The following is a 23,983-nucleotide window of genomic DNA, read 5'->3' on the forward strand; positions in this document are numbered from 1 at the left end:
CAGTTTGGTGAAAAATATTCAGAAGTACGATGGAATTCAGAACAAGCAGAGTTCTAAAATGTGAATTTAGAACAATAACTGTGTTGGTATTATCGTGCCAGCACCAATCGTCGTCAGCATGAAAATACAGGTGGAACTAGAACGGCACTCGGTAGAGAGCATACCTCCGCCAGGCTGAATAGTTTACGTTTTCTATCCACTGAAAGGTCTGATATGGAACCAACATGAACCAAAATCTAATCTGCTTATTCTTATCATCTAATCCACTCATCCACCAAGTTTTGTCATAGGTCGTCCACAACTTTTTGACATATCATGCTCCGGCATTTTGGCTGGATCACTCAATGGTGAAAAAATCACACAGAAAATTAAACAATTCTCATAACCAGATTCGTATTCGGATCTTCACCAAAATCGAATCAATTTGTCCTTGACACACACAACTCATCCACCTAGTTTCGTCCAAATAAATCTACAACGTTTTGAGATATCTTGCTATTATATCTTCTTTTTTTTTTTGCCCCATCTCTCAATGCTGAAGCCTGGTGTTGGCTTAGCGGTTAGGGTGCCGGCTTGGGATCCTAGGATCCTGGGTTCGAATCCCGGTCGATCGCTGAATTAACGCCAGGGGGGTTGACTCAGCCTGTGATCCTTCCGAGGTCGGCAAATTGAGTACCAGCTTGCTGGGATGAATGATCACGGTGTATACCCCGATTTAGAATAGGTACACCGTATCCCTGCGCATCCTAAGAGCGTGACCAAGGGTTGGCGTCAGGAAGGGCATCCGGCCATAAAAACATTGCCTCAAACAGGGAACCATGATCGTCATGGGGCCCGCAAGGCTAACCCCCGCTCTCGCGGGGAAAATGGCCTTAAAACGATCATTCATTCTCAATGGTGAAGAATCACTTAAAAACTCGGATCTAGATTCAGATCCTCACCAACATGTAATTGTTTCGTCTGTCACATGCCTAACCTCCACACTAAATTTCGTCCGAATCCGTCCACAACTTTGAGATATTTTGTTCACAGACAGACAAAGAGCCAAACAAACAGACGGGTGAAAATATAACCTCTGTCCACCTTTGGTGGTGGAGGTAACAAGTGATCCAATCCAAGGTTCCTTTATAATTTGCTGAATTTCATTCAGAGCATGTGGAAAGAGATGTCAGGATGTTTGCTGTGTTAGTCAAGTCCATCTCATCTTACAACTTCTGTTCCACATGCTGTCCATATCTTTCTGCTAACATTTTTTTTTTTGTTACTGCTGAATACGTTTACTCATAGGAACGAACAACCTATAAGAGACACCTATTCAAACTGTGGCTGTTTTTGTTTTTAATACATCATCGTAGTGGAGCTAACACTGACACACACACACACCACACACAACACACACACACACACACACTTTGTGTCTCCCCCCCACCCCCCATACATATGATTGCCACTCTTTCCGCCAATGCTTCCGGGGCACTCACTTCAACCATAGGCACACCGACGGCCTGAACACAAGAGGGTTTTCTTCCAACGGGGGGGGGGGGGGGGGCAAATCCATGTCCACTATTGTAAACACCACTGGGGGTGTTGTGAAACAATTGCATTTTTTTTTTTTTAATACAACATCGAGGCTCGTGTAAGAGCTAACATTGATCACAAAAAAATAAAATAAAAGGGATACACAAAACATACAATAAAGGCAGCGGGAGACAAGATGGGGAGAGAGAAGGAAGCACAACAGCAGAGAACATGGACATCGGAAGATCTGTGGGAGGGAGAGGGCTTTCTGTGGGAGGGAGAGGGCTTGGGGGGAGGAAGCATGGGAAGGCGGGGGATGGGGGAGAGAGGTATAAAACACATGGAGACTGCTAGAACTTCCAGGATTTGAATTAACGGGGGAAGAAGAGATCAAGGTTTTGGATGGGGGAAGATAAGAGATGGTGGTGAACAGCTGATTTAAAGACCTGGAGGGAGGAGTGGGATTGAAGAGAGTGAGGGAGTTTGTTCCAGAGGCGGGAAAAAAGGGGAATGAAGGAGCGAAGGTGAGCAGAGAGTCTTGATTTTGGCAGTTTAACCATAAGAGGGTGGCTGGCAGATCTTGTGCGACCTGTAGGAATATTTGGGGGACAGAGCCCAGAGAGAACTGGGGGAGCAAGGTCGGGGAGGAGTCGGTAGAAGACAGAAACACCACCAACCTGCCTGCGGGGAGTGAGTGAGAGGCCCTCAGAGTTAGCTTCATCGCGGGAGATTCCAATGATTCTGAAAGCTTTGGTTTCAACAGCGTGAAGACGAGCTAGGTGTGGGGCAGGATCACCGGCCCAGAGGGGAGAGCAGTACTCCATTGAGCTGCGGATGAAAGCCTTGTATCTGGTGAGGAGCTCAGGTGTGCCAAGGAAGGACTTCGCACGACGGAGGATGCCCAGTCGGTGACTGGCTTTGGAGGCCAGCTTGGAAATGTGGTTTTCCCAGGATCATGGCAGATCGTGAGACCCAAAAGCTTGAGTGACACAACTTCTTGGAGAGGATTGTTAATTGTTAGATGGTTAATTGCATGAATAATTAAATTAATATAAGTGGGAAAACTACATGCCCAGACCAGGAATCGAGTGCCCCGGAAGCCTTGACGGAAAGAGAGTGGCAACCATATGTGTGGGAAGATTGCATGCTCAGTCAGGGTCGCCCAGATAGCTCAGATGGCAGAGCACTGGTATGATTTTCCAGAGGACCTGGGTTCGATTCCTGGTCTGGGCATGTAGTTTTCCCACATATATCAATTGAATTATTTAATCCTGTTCATTAATGCAACTAAGAGCCATGACTCTCCTTTGAAGAAAAAAAATGGAGAAAAGGTAGCTACAGTTTTTAGTTTTAATCCACAATGATCCAATTAAATGACACAAATTCGACAGCAAAGAGAAAGAAAGAAAGGAAAAGAGCACGTGCAACATGTGACGTTGAGCATGATTCGAGCAAGCAACCGTCATAGAGCAAGGATGGTGTTTAAAAGAACAACAAATAACAGTGACATTGTACATTTGCAGGTTTTTTTAAAATCTCAAACATCTTTAAAGAAACAAATCAACATCATGTTTAACGGGACGTCGTTCACACGAAATGTGTGCATCAAGATACGTACAACGTACTCAAACTTGCTTTTCTCTCTCTTGGTTTCTATCAGCGGCACAGCTGTGTTGTTGATATGTTGGAGCAGGAATTTGGAACTTGGACAGGGTACCCGGCGATAATTCGCCTCCTCTTCACGAAGGACATCGTGGAATCTTTAACCGCCAGCAACTAATGCTGGCAGATGGGGCCCCAGTTTAGCATCTATCTGAGGGACGGCACACATCGATATTTCTTGCCCTGTCTGTGAAACACAAGGATGACAGTTTATAATTGGACAGAGAATAAAGCCCAGGTTAGATAGCGTACAGATGAGTGTGCATATCTCTAGGTTATCCCACAAACCTCCACCAATTTTCCTAAAAGCAAGGTACCGCTTTTACAGACCTGTAACAATACGATCAAAACAGCCTTGTTCCTCAAAATGTTTGGCCCTAATTCAGATTCAGAACAAACAATGCTACACAAAGTCAGCATTTACAAAGAACATAAGAAACAAACCTTACGTGACTCCACTCACATACGATCCGTGTTGATGATCGACGGATTACAAAAGCAGCGGTACTGTACATGATTGGAACTGGGACCGGAAATTGCAGGCACCAGGACATCCTGTAAAAGAGTGTCCTCAAACTGAGGAATATTCAGTTCATAAACCAGAACAATGTTCACCAACACTGTCGATAACTTCACCAAGCTAATATTAAATCCAATGTTGACAAGCAGTTTACCTGAAGACCTCGATGTACGGTCCATATAGATATGCCAATGGGTCTGTTGAGAATGTAGTCGTCACGATACTTCTTCATTGAAACTTTTGTGCAACTGACTTTACCTGAACTCACCTATTTGATGGGTACAATAAAGGTTCTATCCTCGTGCCACTCACGTTTGGCACATGTTGCGAATAATACTCCCGGGTTAAGGACTGGAAAGGCAGTTCCACGAGTATCATGTCCTGTTGTCCTCACTGCCAGGTACCAGTGCTGATAAAAGTGTACCGAAGCACGAATCAATCATCTATTATAAATGAGGCACACCTGGTTTTTGCACCAAAAATCCTTCGCTTTGAATCCGGCGTTTGAAGTTGTTTGGTAAATTTTAAAAGCTACAAACTGCTTGTCTCGTGGACAGCAGCAGGATTACAAATTGTAGCTGCACCAAGGCCTCATTTCAAAGCCAGGTGATGGAAACGCGATTGGTGCTGCAAGTCACTAACGAGTTCAGCAGTTGGAGGGGATTGCTACATTTTAACCCGAAAACTACGAGGTCCCAGACTTGCCAAGTAACAATTACACCTTGCATCTACCAATGGATAAGGAGAACGTACGAGTGGAGATCAGGAACAATTTACAAGGAAGAATTACTCCGTCACGACGCCATTACAATATTGATCTCCACGTCCACATTATTGTCCAATGAAAAGTGTATCATTGTCCAATTGTCTCATTGTCCAATTGTCATATTGTCCAATGCATTGTGAATGCATTGTTTCATTGTCCAATTGTCTCATTGTCCAATTATCTTATTGTCCAATGCATTGTGAATGCATTGTTTTATTGTCCAATGCAGAGGCAATGCATTGTCTCATTGTCTTATTGTCCAATGCATTGTCTCATCCTCGTTGGCGTTGAGGATAACGCTCCATTCGCCGTGGCGTTTGTTCACCGCAAAGTGGATCAAGAGTGAGAAAACAGGCTCAACATTTGAGGGGCCGAGCCTTCCTTTTGTGTCACCAACAGCGCGAGTCGATGAGCTCGGCCCGCAAGCTCAGCTTTTTAAGCGTTTCATATCCGATGACAATGACGACCGCAGTGGGGATTGAAGAAATTATTCGGGCGGAGAGACCTTTTGAAAACCCCCAAGCACCTTCTTCGTCAAGCAGGTAGCGCACGGTTTCCAAGATTGACGAGCCACCCTTCACCTGGGAATGAAAGCCAAAATGTAAGAAGTGAGCAGGTGTACTTACGATTGGGTTTGATACAACCTTCATTTCACAGAATTACCCATGACCATCATGTTTGTGACACCTTCTTCTCCACATTAACCACACCTTAATCACAGCTCAACTACACCTTTACCCAAGCGGTTTCATCCTGCAGCATAACCACGAGTAACTTGGTTCGTACAGAGAATGTTGTGGCCTTTCATGTTATCCTACATGTGCAAGACCAGTGCAAGTAAACAACATTTCTGCCCCACCCATAATCAGTTCTCTGCTCAATCTAAGACCTTCCATGTGGCCTATAGCAAAACCTGTATCACACATCATTCCCTCTGCCACCAAAGGTGGGCGGACATTATCTTTTCACTCCTGCCTGTTTGACCGTGAGCAGGATATCTCAAAAGGTTGTGGATGGATTTAGTTCTAGTTTATGCCGTTCTAGTTTAATTTGAAATGCACCACAAGGATGTGAAGTTTGTGCATCATGTGCACATACAATTGCTTGGTCACACCACCTTAACCACAATGGTGGGATGGAAATGCTCACCTGGGCTGGAGCCTCAGCTCACATACCACTCAACTCCAATACTGATCATTTGTAACGGCTCTCAGATAAGAACGGATTGTTATGTGAAAAGTAAAGAAATGAACTGAGGAAGTGAAACTAATCGTCGGCTCCTGCATCGACTCTGGAATTACCTTCGGCTTACGTTGCAGTCATTTTGACCTCTCAAGCAGAGAGCGAGGTACTGATGACAATTTCCTGTGCCAATTTAGCTGCTCACCAACACCAATTCCCAGACTAATCAACTTGAGCCTTATGTAGGATGACAGGATTCAATCGGCCTGCTTGGGGTAAGGTTAATCACTTTGCCTGCCAAGGGTAAAGAGGGACAGAATTCCAGCCATGCATCCAGCTGTGTCAGCCTCACAGGAGGCCTTTGTTGGTTTTCATTTCTGCTATTTGGCAGTTTCTTTAGCTCCAGTCAAAAATGAAAAACCCAACAAGTTTCCTTCTCTTGAAACAGTTCCTTGAGGGGACAAATACTGAATGAGCGACATCGAGACCAGATGAGAAAAAAAGCAGCAAAACTAAATAAGTCTGTACAGAGTGCAACAAACAAAGTAGATTGCTAGGTGAGTGGGTTTCTAAATAAACAAGCAGTGGTATAAGCAAGAAATGGTGGAAAATGTTCTGACAATCAACATTATAAAATATAAGTTAAGTATGGCCATTTTCACACCACTGAACACTTGCATCACTCTCCTCCTTGTGCGTTACCCAGAGGTGGCGACACATTTAGTAGCACCCTCGTAACCTTATGCCTAGGCTTTCATGGATACGACGATGGAAGCACACACCATGGGTGTGCCCATCGCCAGTTGGAAGCAATTACAGGAGTCATGGACAAAGAAGCTGGAAAAGTGAGGGTGGCAGCTAATGGCTCAACCCCAAAGTAACTGCTATTACTGAATGCCTCATTTCCTTGGATTCCCAGTGATCTGAAACTTCTCACCTTTCATATTAGAGAAAAACTCATGAACTGAAAAATATTCTGCACCAAGAGAAGAGAATACCTTCCTCACCCCGTGTTTGTTAGGTCTGCTACATTTGTTAGGATTTGTTAGGTTTGTTAAATGTTTGCTACATTTTCCTTTGTAAAGTATTCATTTCAACAATATTCTTTATTTATTATACATGGCCTAAACCTCGAAATAGAGCGAGCACACACGCACACGCACACACACACACACAGCTTGGGGGAAATACCGTCACTTCCCAGAATACTATGGGTACCAGCGACGTCATAATGGCACAGCTTTTCTCACCGTACTCAGTGGAGCATTTCCTCCTCCACATGGATGCCAACTGAAGGGGATTGTCCGTGCTTTATCCTTTTCAAGCAAGGAAGCAGCACGTACCATTTTAAAAGCCTCGTATGACTTGAACCAGTCCTAACTGGATGAGTGTTTTTTTGAGTAGTCACCATCTCCTCACTGGATGGCCGTTGGCTCCCTATCTTCCTCACCCCATTTCATCCAACCTTTGCGAGGTGTTGTTTTTGATCCCTGTGTCACAATCACCCTGCCCTCCGTGTGGAGTCACCGTGGAAAGGTGCCCTCACCCCATCCTGTCACCCGAGGTGTCACAGTCACCCTGCCCACTAGCAGCGAGGGGTGTCGGTTTAGTCGCCGACAACCCGATCATGCGGCAGGTAGCACTGGGTTACATTCCATGTTATCAGTGGCAGGCCCAAAAGACTGACCTGACCAGAAATTTAGCTTAGTATTAAAAAAAAAAAAAAAACACCTTTAGAGGCCATTTTTCCCCACAAGCGGGGGTTGGCCTTTTTCGGGAACCGTGGTTGTTGTTGTTTTTCGGTCCCCTTTTTGAAGCAATGTTTCTCCAGCTTAGTATAAAGCTTTCAAAATTCACAGAATAACTAAATTGCAGAGGACAAGGTTCACTTGTCGACAGTTGCTTGGCGAGGAACGGCATTGTCATTCATGGTTTGAGTATCATGTACAAGGTTAAAGTAAAGTGGTTAACATGAGGGGACAGTGATATACCATTCTGAAGGACTCAGGAGACAAGAAGGAAATGGGAATAATAAAAAAAGGAAGAGAGCATTTGGAGAGGCAAACAGACTTGACGATTGCATGAGGGCCTGTCAAACTCAAGAAGGACCCTTAACGGAGGCACATGGACAGAGAGAATAAGGTCAATAACCCATTTGTGGTGGGAAATAAGTAGCCTCTGTGTCGTGGTTCACAAGGAAATGCCAATGAATCTCGGGAGCTTGAGACCTCACTGTGTTTTGGAGTGCGAGATTGGGTGTGCGAACTCCAGTGCACAATGGAAAGCAATATTTCACGGCGCCACATACAAATGCCTTTTATTCCACGAGAAGCTGAAAAGTGCTGGGGGGAGGACGGGTGGGCGATGGGTGGGGGAAGAAATGTGGAATCTGCCTTTAGAACCAAACTTGGGAACATTGTTAGCATGAAAAGGGTCACCAAATTGGCTGTATATTCTACAGGTAGTTGCTCACAAATGCCTGGTGTGGAAGATGTCAACCCACTGTTACATTTCATCCCAATTAAAGGTCATGTGGAATATTAAAGGGCACACGAGAGAGGGAGAGAGAAAGAAAAGAGATAAGTAGGAGAGACATCAGAAGCTTCTAACTTGAGTTATGGTCCACAAAATGACTTTCAAATGTTACATTACCTTATCAGACTCAGTCTGATAGACCTTAAATCGACTCAGTTGATCTCTGTATTTCACTCCATATTTGTGCCAAGTTTGGTTGAAATTCCTTCAGTACCTCACAAGTTATCATGGTTAAAAAAATAGACGGACGCACAGACGGACGGACAAACATCCCCGGAAACATAACGCCTCCAGCCTTATGCTGAGCTGGCATAAAAACAGCACATAAGCCATGTAACAACAACAACAACATGCATTTTAAGGCAATTTTCCCTGCTAGAGCGGGGGTTAGCCTTGCGGTGCCCATGACAATCTTCTTCATTTTGCTCTATTTTCTGCATCTCCCCATGTTAACCCCCTTGCCCGCATTTCTTCTTCGACCATCTTTAGCCAAGTCTTTCTCAGTCGTCCCCACTCCTCTACTTCCTTCTACATTCATTTCCATCACTCTTCTCAACCAGTTACTTTCATCCTTCCTCAACACATGGCCAAACCATCTCAACCTGTTCCTCTTCACAGCATCCAGCACTTAAGCCATGCATGACACAGTTAAGGTTTTTTATTATTATCCAGACAGGTGTCAAGACAGGCCTTCATGACACGAGCTGCTAGTATAAGCAATTGAGCGACATGCCAGATGGTGTTAAAAAACAAAGGTTTAAACACGTGAGAGAAGGGTGGGAGTATGGTACAGGAAGCAGTATGACCAAAAAAACAAATAATGTTTGGGCAATGCGACGGCACGCACGCATACAAAAATGTTGCATGCACTGCCATACCTGTAACCTTGTTCGAACAACATCCATTGGGTTCGTGACCACATTGGCTGTGGCTGCAGCAAGAGGGCCTGCAATTGCCTGCAGCAGCAGATGGGGACAATGTGCTGGCACATGGTTGGACAGCTGCTCTGTTGGAAGGGGACAAATGTAAACAGTTATAATTCTGGTGCAGCACAAATAATATGTCACATCGTAAAAAATAAACTTGTTTGGAAGGTGGCAGATCTGCTTGGACTTGCCCACATATTCATAAAATTCCACACAACCCCTTAAGCCAGGTCGAACGATGTACAATTCAGCTCATTGTTGGTCTCCATTTATCTTCATGATGATGTTGAGTTAACAACGATGAACTAGTTTTAAACTTCAGCTCAAAACATCTAATGATTTATTGGTTCCATGTGAATGGTGGAAGATGTTGTAAACATTTTCATACAGAATCAAAGGGAGACGCAAAGCGCCCGCCCGTCCCTTTATATAAGCGCCCCTGTATAATAAAAGCGCCCGTCCCTTTATATAAGGGATCGTTTCTCTGCATGCAGCTTTAACATGGTGACTGAAAATACGTTTCTCGGCTTCCACTGGATGAAATCGGCTGCAAATTTCAGAAGTAAATGCTTTGTACATCGAGGTATTATGTTCCCAATTTCAGCAACGTCTGTTTTCACATCCTTGAGTTTTATTTAGAAAACCCTCGAAATCACTTGTCTGACTGTCTGTCCGTCCGCCCGCCCAAAATGTATTGGCGCTCATATCTCAAGGGCTATACATTGAATCTAGCTGAAACTTGGAATATACATCGGCCATTTGGTCGAGTTAATGGCTTTCAAAACAATTTCCATCTAAGTGCCATAGTTTTTGCTTTAAAATTCAATATATGTAAATATACAGTCATGTGAAAAAGTAAGTACACCCCATGTAAAGTTTTGACTTTTTCAACATATTTTAACATACAGCTATTTGATCTTCATTTCAACAATATTGATAGATAAAGGTGAAATAACATAACAAATATCATGAAACATTTACATTTTGTAGTCCATTGTATAATTTAAATAAACATAAATGCAGATTTCGCATGTGGAAAAAGTAAGTACACCCTTGGCTCTAATAGGTGGTATTTCCCACTTTGGCAGAAACAACCTCAAGTAGGCGTTTCTTATAACTGTCTACCAGTCTCTGACATCCACTGGGAGAAATTTTTACCCACTCCTCCATGCAGAATTCTTTCAGCTGTGCGATGCTTGAGGGGTTTCTTGCATGCACAGCTCGTTTCAAATCCCCCCCCCCCCCCCCCACAACATCTCGATGGGATTTAGATCCGGGCTTTGACTTGGCCATTCCAGAACCCTCCATTTCTTTCTTTTCAGCCACTCCTTGGTGGATTTACTGGTATGTTTAGGGTCATTGTCATGTTGCAAGGTCCACCTTCGGTTGAGCTTCAACATTCCGACAGATGGCCTCACATTATCCTCAAGCACCCTCTGGTACAATGAAGAATTCATAGTGGATTCTGTGATGGTGAGCTGCCCAGGCCCTGATGCAGCAAAGCTGCCCCAAACCATAATATTTCCACCACCATGCTTTACAGTTGGTATCAGGGTCTTGCGGTCAAATGCTGTCTTTGGTTTTCCCCAAACATGTCTTCTGGTACTGTGGCCAAATAGCTCTACCTTTGACTCATCTGTCCAGAGCACATTGTTCCAGAAGTGCTGGTCTTTGCCTGAGTGTTCATTGTCTTGCCCTGATGTTCTTTCTGGACAGCAAAGGTTTCCTCCTGGCACACCTCCCATGCAGATCAAATTTGTGCAGCCTCTTTCTCATGGTAGACACGTGCACTTTGACATCAACAGTGGCAAGAGCTACCTGTAGGTCCCATGATGACATTCTGGGATTCTTAGAGACTTCTTTCAGCATCTTGCGGTCTGCTCTCGGGTTGAACTTGCTGGGGCGGCCTGGCCTGAACAAGTTGGCAGTTGTTTGGAATCTTCTCCACTTGTAGATGATCTTCCGGACAGTCGAATGATTGATTTCAAATTGTTTGGAGATCTTTTTAAATCCCTTCCCAGACTCGTAGGCATCTATAACCTTCTTTCTGAAGGCTTCAGAGAGCTCTTTTGATCTAGGCATAGTGACGCCGCACAGTTCACAACAAAGAGCAAACCAAACTAAATGTCTGAGGTTTAAATAAGACAGGTTCCTCCAAGATCCTCTCCAACGATGTTCCAATCATTTGCACCTGAGCTGGTGCACCTGATTCAAATTTTAGGTATTTGAAGTAGTGATAAATGTCGGGGTGTACTTACTTTTTCCACATGCGAAATTTGCATTTATGTTTATTTAAATTATACAATGGACTACAAAATGTAAATGTTTCATGATATTTGTTATATTATATCACCTTTATCTGTCCATATTGTTGAAATGAAGATCAAATAGCTGTATGTTGAAATATGTTGAAAAAGTCAAAACTTTACATGGGATGTACTTACTTTTTCACGTGACTGTATATACAAAAATAAATATATAAAAAATATATACATACTTTATAACTCTTCAAAATGTTAATACCCAAATCTAATGTGCTGGCTTAATAGCCTAATGGATAAGGCATCAGACTCCCAAGCTGGGGCGTATAGGTTCGAGTCCCATCTGGGTTGAATAATTTTTTCTTCTTAATTTTTGAAGTATTTTATATCGTCTTGAATAATCAAAGGGAGGCGCAAAGTACCCCTCGCTTTATATGGGATCGTTTCTCTGAATGCAACTTTAACATTGGGACTGAAAATTTGTTTGTCAGCTTCTACTGGAATATATATCTATATATATAAAGTAGAGTTGGCCTCTGTGTCTGTATCCTGATCTATCTACGATCTCTAAGATCTCGAGAACCCGTGGACGGATTTGCGAGCGGAAAGTACTGTTCGACTCGGGATGGTCCCAGGAATGTCACGGAGACATAAACATTTAAAAAATTTCGGGTTTTAAAATTAGCGTATTATTAGCACTAGCAGAAGAGAGAGGGATTCGAAGGGAGGGAGCGCAGCGCTTCTAGCGCTTCTGACTACAGCACACCTTAAAATTAAAAAAACTTCGGGTCTACAATCTCTAAGATCTCGAGAACCCGTGGACGGATTTGCGAGCGGAAAGTACTGTTCGACTCGGGATGGTCCCAGGAAAGTCACGGAGACATAAACATTTATAATCACTTGCTAGCGAATAAATAATAACGCATAAATACCTTTCAGCAGCGCGTAAAATAATCTTTCGTTTCAAGTCACTCTCACAAATAGCTTTCCGGAAATGACGGGTCGAAGTGGTCGAGCTGTTAGCATGACGCCTTATCTTTTCAGAGTCCGGGGTTCGAATCACCCCTCTGACATTTATTTTTCGCTTTTATCACGTCCTTTCCCGCACAATTTTTGGGACAGATCCCGTTGAGTGTTTTATTAAAGTTATTGTTTTGTCATTTTCTTATTGTTTTCATGTTTATTTGGCTTGAAACAAAAAAATTATGCCGCCGTTAGGCGTTATGACATCCGATCATAATGCAGCTAATTAGCTTCTAAAAACCAAGACAAGAGTCTGCCGTCTATCTATATATATAAAGTAGAGTTGGTCCTGATCTATGTATCTATGATCTCTAAGATCTCGAGAACCCGTGGACGGATTTGCGAGCGGAAAGTACTGTTCGACTCGGGATGGTCCCAGGAATGTCACGGAGACATAAACATTTTAAAAATTTCGGGTTTTAAAATTAGCGTATTATTAGCACTAGCAGAAGAGAGAGGGATTCGAAGGGAGGGAGCGCAGCGCTTCTAGCGCTTCTGACTACAGCACACCTTAAAATTAAAAAAACTTCGGGTTTTAAAATTAGTGTGTTACGCGTAATTAGCGCTAGCAGAAGAGGGAGGGAATCTAAGGGAGGGAGCGCAGTGCTCCCTCCAGCGCTTCTGTTAGCGTAATTAGCGTATTTCGGAACGTTAATTTTTCAACTTCATTATTCGGAATCAGTACGTCCCAGAGAACCTTCGTAACGTTAATTTTTCAACTTCATCCGATTGACATGGGACCAACGGCATGTGACAAAGAGTGAAACATACAGGCTACATTTATTTGACGACAATGAGTTCCGACTTCCGACCTCGGTGGGATGACAGGCTGAGTCAACCCCCCTGGTGTGAAGGGGGAGGAGGAGGGGAGGGGGAAGAGAAGGGGAGGGGAACGAGGGGGAAGGGGATGGGAGGGGGGAGGGGGAGGGGGAGAGGGGGAGGGGGAGGGGGAAGGGGGAGGGGAGGGGGGGAGGGGAAAGGGGGGGGAGGGGGAGGGGAGGGGCCCTTCTTCCCCTGGGCACCCCCGCACCCTTCCCTCCCCCCTTCCCCTCCCCCCCTCCCCCCCCTTCCCCCTCCCCCCCCATTCCCCTCCCCTCCTCTTCCCCCTCCCCTCCTCCTCCCCCGCTTCCCCCTCCCCCCTCCCGCCCGTTCCCCTCCCCTCCTCTTCCCCCTCCCCTCCTCCTCCCACTCCCGTGCAAAGCCGGGTACCTCTGCTAGTATATATATATATATATATATATATATATATATATATATATATACAGTACATGCTTTATACCCCTTTACAATATTTAAAATTAAAACATTCAAACGTGCTGGCTCGATGGCCTAATGGCTAAAGCATCAGACTCCCAAATTGGGGATTGAATGAATGAATCCCGTCTGGGTTGAATATCTTTTCCCCTTACTTTTTCAAGTCTGTTATGTCGTCTTGAATCAAGTCTTGTACGATGAACAAATGCATTTTGTTTATATTTAAAATGTATCTTGTGAAAAATGCCAGGGGCATCGGAAAGGCCCCTTCATATGGGATGTGCCATGTGGCAAACTATAGAAAAGAAGGTGCATTTCATAGCTTATAGAAAATGTCAAACAATAGAAAAGAAGAGACATTCAAAAAATCTCATGTGCTGCTGGACTACCCTTGTGTTCTGGGGAGGAACCAAGTAATGATCTAGAAAAGTTCATACAAAGGGGCGCCCTACATCTGGCAAATCAAATACATTAACTTCTTCATGCAGGTGTATGAATCAAATCGGCACCCCTTTATATGGAGTGATGAAGGTTGTGGTGAAGTTTCATTGAAATCATGTATGTAGTTTCTGAGAAGAAAGCAAATATCTATTTTGGGCATCAAACCTGGACCCACTTTGAGCCCTATAGACTCCTTGGATTTCGATTTTTTTTTTTTTTTTTTCAAATGCCGTGAACAAACTTCGGTGCATCACAGATGGTGATGGTTGTGGTCAAGTTTCATCGAAATAGTGTGTGTAGTTTCAGCGGAAAAAGCAAATTCCTATTTTGGGGGAGACAAGCCTGGATCCACTTTGACCGCCGGTAAACTCCCTTAGACCCAGATTACTTTTAATGCCGTGAACAAACTTTTGTCATAACACAACAAATATAATTAGTGCCAAATTTGGTCACAATCCCTTCAGTGGTTTCGGAGAAGAAGTTGCAAGTGTTTACGGATGGACAGACGGAAGGATAACGCGCCATCGCATAAGCTCCCCTGAACTTCGTTCCAGGTGAGCTAATTAATTAATCGTATTAAATACAGAAGAGACTCTCGCAAAGCCGACTGCATTCATTATGTGACTAAACTGCTGATTTTAGTGTTGAGGGAGAGAGAGGGAGACCTGAAGGATTAAATCAACTTATTTAGTGCATGATTTAATGGCCATCCATATTGTTGCGGGAGGGACGAGTTCAAGGTGCACACGTCAAGGTGCATGCGCGTGCCGAAGAACCGCGCGATTGAACCCTCACTTTCCCCCACCTTATGGGTGCCGAGCGGATTTGCACGGTGTGGAAAGCGGCGTTACCCCACGAGATTTATGGACCTGAGTCTAGCCAAATTCGGTCCTGGATGATGCTAGGCCAATAGAGAAAAGACGTACCGAACAGGTTGGAAAGTAATAACAAAATGCACAGCCTTTTATTTAGAAGGCACAGAGAAACAGACGAAGATACAGCTTACCAACTCTTACCTACTAATAACCCCGACTTGGCGCCTTCACACTCTGACACACTGACTCTGACTCTGGTGCCCTCCGAATTTGGGTCTAACCACATGATTTTTCTATCTGTGCCCTCGCACAATTTCGGGGCTGGGTCGTGTAGCTCTACCAGCAGGTCTACCTACCTGCACCCCTCCGTTCACTGGAGCTACCTCCCGAGCTTGCCTGCTCCTCACTCTACCCTATCTGGGGAAGGCCCTCCCTGGCGCTTACCCCCTGATTCCCACCTTGGCATTGGGCAACCCGGGTCCCTTCTCTGGATCCTCGGGCCCCACTCACTCTAACCTAACTGGCTCCCTGAGCCTACCTGCGGCCTTACCTGGCCGACGAGCTCCCAGTGACGGAGTGCCCCAAATAACTATTTCTACCAATTAAGCCACACACCCAGCCATTCCACTGCCTCATGCACCTCACAAAAAAAAACGATCTCCACAATCAGCACCACAGGTGTCAATATCCATGTAATTTACCTGTACCCTCTATCTCACTTTAAACTACCCCGGCGGGTCTCCGTGAATGGGTTCCAACTCCCCCCATTCAATCCTTCGCACCATGCATTCCACATCATGCATTTCACACCAATTATTTTCACACCAAATATTTCCACACCACAACACAATTCCATTTACACTTACACACAGCATCATTTATCGAACTGATTTCCCCTATAACTCGTGCTTCCCCATCGTCCCTTTACACGACGCACACCCTTTGTTAACAACCAGCTGACCTCTCTACGCCCCCACTACTGTTCATGGTCACTACTTAAATCTCTGTCCCTATTGTCTCTCTAGATCCCTAATCATTATCCTAGCCCTCCCTCAGCTAGTGTTTCGGTGCCCCCTTGGAGCATCCATTGCTGGCCCCTCCATGGGCCGAAAAATGCTATCCCCCTAAACTAGTGCTCATGGGCCCCGTCTCATTGTGGGGAATGGTCACACTACCATACCCCCACGTGGGGGGCACAATACTCCCCCCAGTCTTCTAAGCTATGAGCCCCCATCTATGGAGGTACTTGGTCGCAGCTCGGCCTCTAAGGGCCGAGCGATCCATGAGGGTGCCTACTTGCCTATATCGGGTTTTATCTGGTCGCCTGTATCGGGTTTTATCCAGCCGGCAGAGACAATCCGAGGGGCGTGGAGTTGGTGGTCCCAGGTTCCGGGGTCCTTCCCTGCGCGGGGCCTTGCGGTCCCACGCACAATGACCCAATCGGCCACGGTTAGAGCACCTCACCTGGTAAGGTGCGTTCCTTCGACAATCCGAATTACCCCTCGAAACCCGCCGATCGCTCTTGCCATGGTACGGCACCAACAATACCGTGTGGGTGCCGGAGGTACGAATCGTGCACGCCGGTCATTGTGAGACCGACGCAGCACCGATTCCCTCCGGTCCCCACGGCGCACCATTCATCGGGGGCTCGCGTACTCTACCCGTCTCACTAAGCACGACCCCGGTCGGCGTCGATGCCTGAGCCTGATCATTTCTTGCACTCCATTTCGTACTCGCACACACCGGTGCGCACACTTCTTTCACACACTCCGTAATCGCACCCACCGGTGCGCAGACTCTCCACACACTCCGTACCATTCGTAACCCTCACAATGGGCCCTTCACAAAATCCCGGGTCTATCCCGACCCCCAAGCTCGCCGAACACCCCATCACACCAAACACATTCCCGATATCGCTACTCACCTCGGGACTCACCTTCTCCCGGCACTCTTCAAGAACCTGCAATCTTTCTATTTGATTAACAGGTATTTCTTCATCACTATGCGAGCACCACTCTTGCATACATTCCCTCAATTCCTTCCCCAATTCATTCTCCGTCTCTCCTTCTGTCTTTTTAATTTAAATTATTCCTTCTTCCAAAGTTACCTCCTCCAGCTTCTGTTTTACCTCTGTTATTTCTCGCTGCACCTCTACTATTTCCTGCTTGAAGGTTACCTTCGTTGGTTCCTCTACCTCCCGCGTCAATACTTCCATTGCCCCAGTCAGTTTGGCCGTGCTGTCCTTCAGCCCTCGCTGGACGTGCATCTCACACCGCTTTACCTCGTCCCGCACACCCTCTGCCGCTGGCTCCGCATGCGAAGCGCCGCCATTGTCTCCACTCCCTGCCGTGCCGTGATCAACTCCAAGTTCAATCTGTTCGCCTGTGTCCTGGGCCATTAATTTATCCTCATTTTCTACATTTTCTATTCCCACCGGAACCTGCACGTTTTGGCCCGACATCATCCGAATTTAATTTATTTCTTTTAAATTTGTTTTAAACTAAATTTCCACTCACTCAAAATTTCGCAGTACGTGAAGCATACTTCAGGTCCAATCCCACTCCCGGACACCAATTTGTTGCGGTGGTTCCAATCCCCACTCCTGACAATTTGTTGCGGGGCCGGAGGTACGAGGGGCCGGGTTCAAAAATCCCTCTCGAGAACAATTTTGTTGCGCGATTCCCCTCGGTTAATACCGGAGAATCACGAATACCTTCAAGGTGCACGGATCAAGGTGCACGCGTATGCCAAAGAACCGCGTGATCGAACCCTCACTTTCCCACACCTTATGGGTGCCGAGCGGATTTGCACGGTGTGGAAAGCGGCGTTACCCACGAGATTTATGGACCTGAGTCTAGCCAAATTCGGTCCCGGATGATGCTAGGCCAATGGAGAAAAGACGTACTGTAAAGGTTGGAAAGTAACAACAAAATGTACAGCCTTTTATTTAGAAGGCACAGAGAAACAGAGACGAAGATACAGCTCACAAACTCTTACCTACTAATAACCCCGACTTGGCGCCTTCACACTCTGACACACACACACACACACACACACACACACACACACACACACACACACACACACACACGGAAAAAGTCACTGGTTAAGGGTGTACCGATGTACGTGCTGGGATTCCTCGCAATTGGCCACGCGGTCTGGTGTGCGCAGTTCGCGGCTCGATGAGGTCAGGTCCGAACGACGAACTCCAGCGCAGGTTGAGCTAGATTCAGCACAGGTGGGACGAGCTGCCACGCAGGCAGACAACTTCAGCTCAGGTGAGTCATGTCGAAAGGGCAACGCTTGCAGGTCAGCCGGATGACGCAAAAGATCGACGCAGAAGCGATGGGTGTCGACGAAGAACAAAGGCCAAAACACGTGTCGTCTGGTGGCGCCAAAACAAGAGAATCCAGAGCAGGGTGTCGTCCACGTGGCAAAATCCCAGGCAAAGAGAATCATGTCGTCCACGAGGCAAAAGAGAACAGAGCAGGAGGTCGTCCTGTGCGCAGCGAAAACCCAAAGCCAAGAGACTGATAATGTGCTCCGCGTGGGCTATTATCAGACCTGCCCACGCCCTTCAAAATGTTCCAGAGCCTACCATTGGCTGAGGCTTGTCGCATTATGGCGAGATGTTCCCGCCACCTCACTGGTCACGTGGGCCTGTACTTCTGGCCACGCTTTCCTGCACATTAGTAATGGCTTCTCCCAGTCACGGAGGCTTGACATCCTGCCTAACTCAACGCATATTTGGTCTATATTACGACACAATGGGAAAGGGCAAATCTTTACATTCAACAAGACATAACTGACTAATGCAGGCTACATGTTGTCGTGCAATTGACTATAGGGGGTCTGCCTTTATGGCGCAACCGCAACAATATAATCAGCTGGGAACGGTCCAACATCGAGATTTAAATCCTCCAATACCAGAACATTCATTGTGTCAGAGGCGCGTCCAAAACGTTAGAGAGATATGTATCCAAACCCACACCCCCCTTACTCTCACCAAAAAATGTAAAAGTGAATCATGACGGATCAATCATGTTCAAGCCAGCATTTAATAACTTCAGTCTTTAAAGGATTCGTTTCTTTCAAACTAATCCTGTAAACTCTTGGACTCCGCATTGCATGAAGAGCCCTTTTTGTGTGCAGATGCTAGGCCAATGGAAAAGCATTGTGACAGAGGGTAGAGGGCAATCTACTGGCAGTAGTACAATCGAACAACATATGGATGCAAGAAGGAGATGAGCCAAGATCTGCAATTCAAAGAGAGATCTCATTCGAGAATTTTCAAACAACACCAACACCAACCATCCTTTGCACTTGTATTCCTATGGCAATGTGAGCAAGCCAAATATTGGCTTTAAAATGCAAACCTAGCAACGGAGAGACATTTGTAAGTTCAGTAAAAGAGAAAATCTGTCCTCCAACCATCTTGTCAAATTTCAACTTAATGGGAGTCTCCTCAAGCAATTATATATTTTGAATGGCAGTTTTGTCTTCAATAAGCTCACAACCATTTTTATACCGCAATGTATATACATAGATACTGGGCCTTCATAAAGTATTCACACCCATTGACTTTCTCACATTTTGTTGTTACAGCCTGAACTCAAAATGGATTTAATTGAGATTTTTTTGTCACTGATCTACACACAATACAGTACCCCATCTCAAAGTGGAATTTCTTTTTAGAAATTCTTACAAAATAATTAAAAATGAAAAGCTGAAATGTCTTGAGTCAATAAGTATACAACCCTTTTGTAATGACACTCCAAATTAAGTTCAGGTGCATCCAATTTCCTTTGATCATTTTTGAGCTGTCTATACAACTTGATTGGAGTCCACCTGTGGCCAGTTGATTGAACATTATTTGGAAAGAAACACACCTTTCTATCCAAGGACCCACAGTTGACAGTTAATGTCAGAGCAGAAACTACCATGAAGTTCAAGGAATTTTTGTCACTGATCGACACCACAATGTCAAAGTGGCTTTTTAAAAAGATTTTTTAGAAAAAGTTTTTACAAAATAATTAAAAAGTTGAAATGTCTCGAGTCAAAAAGTATTCAGCCCCTTTGTTATGACACTCCAAATTGAGCTCCAATTCCTTTGATCATCAGATGGTCATCAAAGATGTCTCTACAACTTCATTGAGGTCCATCTGTGGTCAATTTAATTGATTGGACATGGTTTAGAAAGAAACACCTTTCTATAGAAGGTCCCACAGTTGACAGTGCATGTCAGAGCAGAAACTCTACCATGAGGTCCAAGGAACTGTCCGTAGAACTCCGAGATAGAATTGTGAGGAAGCATAGATCTGGGGAAGGGTATAAAACAATTTCTGGAGTGTTGAAAGTTCCCAAGAGCTCAGTGAGCTCCATCATTAGGAAATGGAAAGAATATGGAACCACCCAGAATCTTCCCAGAACTGGCCGTCCGACAAAACTGAGCAACCAGGCAAGAAATACCTTGGTCAGGGAGGTTAACAAGAACCCAATGACCACTCTGACAGAACTACAGAGTTCCTTGGCTGAGATGGGAGAACCTACCAGAACGACAACAATCTCTGCAACATTTCACAAATCTAAGCTTTATGGGAGAGTGGCCAGACGGAAGTCACTCCTGAGAAAAGGCACATGACAGCACACCTAGAGTTTTCAAAAATGCACAAGAAAGACTCAGAGAGCACGAGGAAAAAGATTCTGTGGTCTGATGAGATGAAAATTGAACTCTTTGGCCTGAATGCAAAGTGCTGCTTCAGGCAGAAACCGAGCACATCCCATCACCCATCTAACACCATCAGTACCGTGAGGCTTTGTGGTGGCAGCATCATGATATGGGGATGCTTTTCAGCGGAGGGGACTGGGAGACTTATAAGGAACAATGAATGGAGCCAAATGCAGGTAAATCCTTGAAGAGAACCTGCTTCAGAGTGTAAAAGACCCGAGACTGCAGCAAAGATTTACACTTCAACTTCAACAGGACAATGACCCCAAACATACAGCCAAAGCAACACTGGAATGGCTTCAGAACAAGAATGTGAAAGTCCTCGAGTGGCCCAGCCAAAACCCAGACTTAAATTCCATTGAGAATCTGTTGAAAGACTTGAAGATTGCTGTTCGCCGACGTTTCCCATCCAATTTGACAGAGTTTGAGAAAATCTGCAAGGAAGAATGGGAGAAACTCCCCAAATCCAGATGTGCAAAGCTAATCCAGAGACATACCCAAGAAGACTCGAACTTGTAATCGCTGCCAAAGGTGCTTCTACAAAGTATTGACTCAGGTGGTTGAATACTTATTTACATTAGATATTTCTGTATTTCATTGTCAATAAATTTGTAAAAACATGTCTTGACTTCATTATTATGTGGTATTTTGTGTAGGTCGGTGACAAAAAATATAAATTTACTCCATTTAAAATTCAGGCTGTACCTGTAGCACAACAAAATGCGATAGTCAAGGGTTGCGAATACTTTCTGGTGTGTGTGTGTGTGTGTGTGTGTGTGTGTGTGTGTGTGTGTGTGTGTGTGTGTGTGTGTGTGTGCGTGTGTGTCTCTACCATATAAAACACAAAGTCAGTTTGTATGTTTGTACAGATGTCTGTCCCGTTCATAAGAACGACTTGTCTGGTTTTAAAGACCAATCTTTTAACACGAATGTGTGTTCACCATTTTCCATAAAAGAGGAATTATGTCTCTTCTATTGGAATTGTGGACGGTGGCTTGCAAACCGAGCCTCAAGGGTGGTGTAACTCTATTTGTACAGAAGCGTTTTTTAAAAACAATAAATACAAGGTGCAGGGAGGTAAAATTCGCTGCACGTGATGTGCAACATGCGTAGAGTAAAACAAGTGTTCATTTACATCCGTATAAAAACCACCTTTAGAGGCCATTTTTCCCCGCAAGCGGGGGTTGGCCTTTTTCGGGAACTGTGGTTGTTGTTGTTTTTCGGTCCCCTTTTTGAAGCAATGTTTTACGGCCGGATGCCCTTCCTGACGCCAACCCTTTTTGCCGCCTTTAACGACAAGCAGGGAATTACCAGTGAACTGGTACTCAAATTTGCCGACCTCGGAAGGATGACAGGCTGAGTCAACCCCCCTGGCGTTATTTCAGCGATTGACCGGGATTCGAACCCAGGATCCTAGGATCCTAAGCCGGCACCCTAGCCGCTAGCCCAACACCAGGGTTATTTACATCCGTATGATGTCTAATAAATAAAGAAGCCATAAGCGCACCTGACACTAGTCCAAGGCTTAAGACTTTGGCATGCTCACGAGGCTGCAGCGTTGAATAAACTGTTGTAACCTGTCATAATTAACAGGCTTTTTACACACACACACACACACACACACACACACACACACACACACACACACACACACACACACACACACACACACACACACACACACACACACACACACACACACACACACACACACACACACACACACACACACACACACACACACACACACACACACACACACACACACACACACACACACACACACACACACACACACACACACACACAAACAAATCTTTTCTTTACATCCATCAGCTAATGCTAGCAAATGGAACACCCAACTTAATGTCCATCAAAGGGAAGGCACATTACAACATTCAACATTGTGAGGCACCAATCATTACATGTGAGGCACCAATCCAACAGTTTATAGTTCGGTCAATAATCTAACGCCATAGACAGGATTGCTCTTGCAAGTATTGAAAAATTATAAGACAACAAATGCAGGCATCAACATCCAAACGTAATGTAATTATTCCTAAGACTATATTCCACACATTTCACGACTTGCATCAACAGTTTGTTTGTTTGACCAAACACAGACATCATGATCTGCTTATTCATCAAAGCAAAGCAATTTGCAGCTGCCGAAAACTGCAGCCAGGTGTTGGCTTAGCGGTTAGGGTGCCGGCTTGGGATCCTAGGATCCTGGGATCGAATCCCGGTCGATCGCTGAATTAACGCCAGGGGGGTTGACTCAGCCTGTCATCCTTCCGAGGTCGGCAAATTGAGTACCAGCTTGCTGGGATGAATGATCACGGTGTGTACCCCGGTTTAGAATAGGTACACCGTATCCCTGCTCATCGTAAGAGGCGACTAAGGGTTGGCGTCAGGAAGGGCATCCGGCCATAAAAAGTGCCTCAAAAAGGGAACCATGAGGTCATGGGGCCCGCAAGGCTAACCCCCACTTTAGCGGGGAAAAATGGCCTCAAAACGATCATTCATTCATTCTATAACACAAGTCAGGGATCAATCAGGCCTCATAACAGCTGGCTCAACTGTCAGTGACCCTCCAAAACAGTAACTATTACCCAACCATCAGCCTTGAGTCGTTGCAAAGAAGCCGGAATCGTGCCATTTATTTATTTACAGTTAATCGCAAAATGGTGCATGTGAGACAGATAATTGCACTTTTGCTGACGCCCTCTGCTGTTCCATTTGTGCAAGTTTGCTACGTTCAACGTGGTTACAAGTGTTGTAAACTTTTTCCCCCAATTACGGAAAGCAACCGTACTCTTATACGAAGAATTGTAACGAAGGTGTTGCTGCAAAGTAAGTTAAAATAATTGATCTCGTTGAGGTGCGTGGGTAGACTGGGTTAGGGTTACCGGAGGTTTAACAAGGACGTACACCAAGATGGTTTGAAGAAGATTCATAAAGCAAATGTACCACCGACACCAAGTGTGTGTTTGACTGTCTAGTACGGATCACCTGCATTTTGGTGGGCATGACTGAAATGGCTAAATAATGGTGAGTTTGTGGAGAAGTTAAAAGACGTTAAAATCAAGGATGACGAGATTTTGGTGTCATCAGATGACGCTTTGCTCTTCACAAACCTTTAATGTAGCAATTTCGGCTGTCAGTGAATAATTTTTTTTAAATGGTATCATTGGAAAGCTAATAATAGGTTTTTGTTTTTTTTGTATACAAGATCGAGGCTCGTGAAAGAGCTAACATTAATCACACAAAAAGTCAAACCGACACACAAAACACAAAAAACAAGGGGAGCGGCACACACACAATGGCACACACACAGGGGCTCCGTTTAGAT

At 45.0% G+C, this 23,983-nt stretch overlaps 1 protein-coding gene and 1 non-coding gene across 5 annotated transcripts in view; one reads left to right on the plus strand and one right to left on the minus strand.

The window, feature by feature from the left end:
• The first annotated feature begins 2,678 nt into the window (after nucleotides 1-2,678).
• TRNAI-GAU (transfer RNA isoleucine (anticodon GAU)) lies at nucleotides 2,679-2,751 on the plus strand. Its single transcript has one exon. It is a non-coding gene; the product is annotated as a tRNA-Ile (tRNA).
• A 103-nt stretch (nucleotides 2,752-2,854) lies between these two features.
• Nucleotides 2,855-23,983, minus strand: part of SLC25A44 (solute carrier family 25 member 44) — a 60,901-nt gene continuing 39,772 nt past the window's right edge. For 3 of the 4 annotated variants that reach the window (XM_068127585.2, XM_078785598.1, XM_078785599.1), the window contains 2 exons: nucleotides 9,062-9,189; nucleotides 2,855-5,047 (listed from right to left, as the gene is read on the minus strand). In XM_068127585.2, coding sequence (XP_067983686.2) covers nucleotides 4,856-5,047; nucleotides 9,062-9,189 — 320 coding nt within the window. In that variant the 3' untranslated portion in view covers nucleotides 2,855-4,855. The remainder of the gene's footprint in view (nucleotides 5,048-9,061; nucleotides 9,190-23,983) is intronic. The other variant, XM_068127586.2, reaches the window with a different exon arrangement.

The sequence above is a fragment of the Myxine glutinosa genome, chromosome 10, assembly GCF_964187855.1.
Source record: "Myxine glutinosa chromosome 10, kmMyxGlut1.1, whole genome shotgun sequence".
Lineage (NCBI taxonomy): Eukaryota > Metazoa > Chordata > Myxini > Myxiniformes > Myxinidae > Myxine > Myxine glutinosa.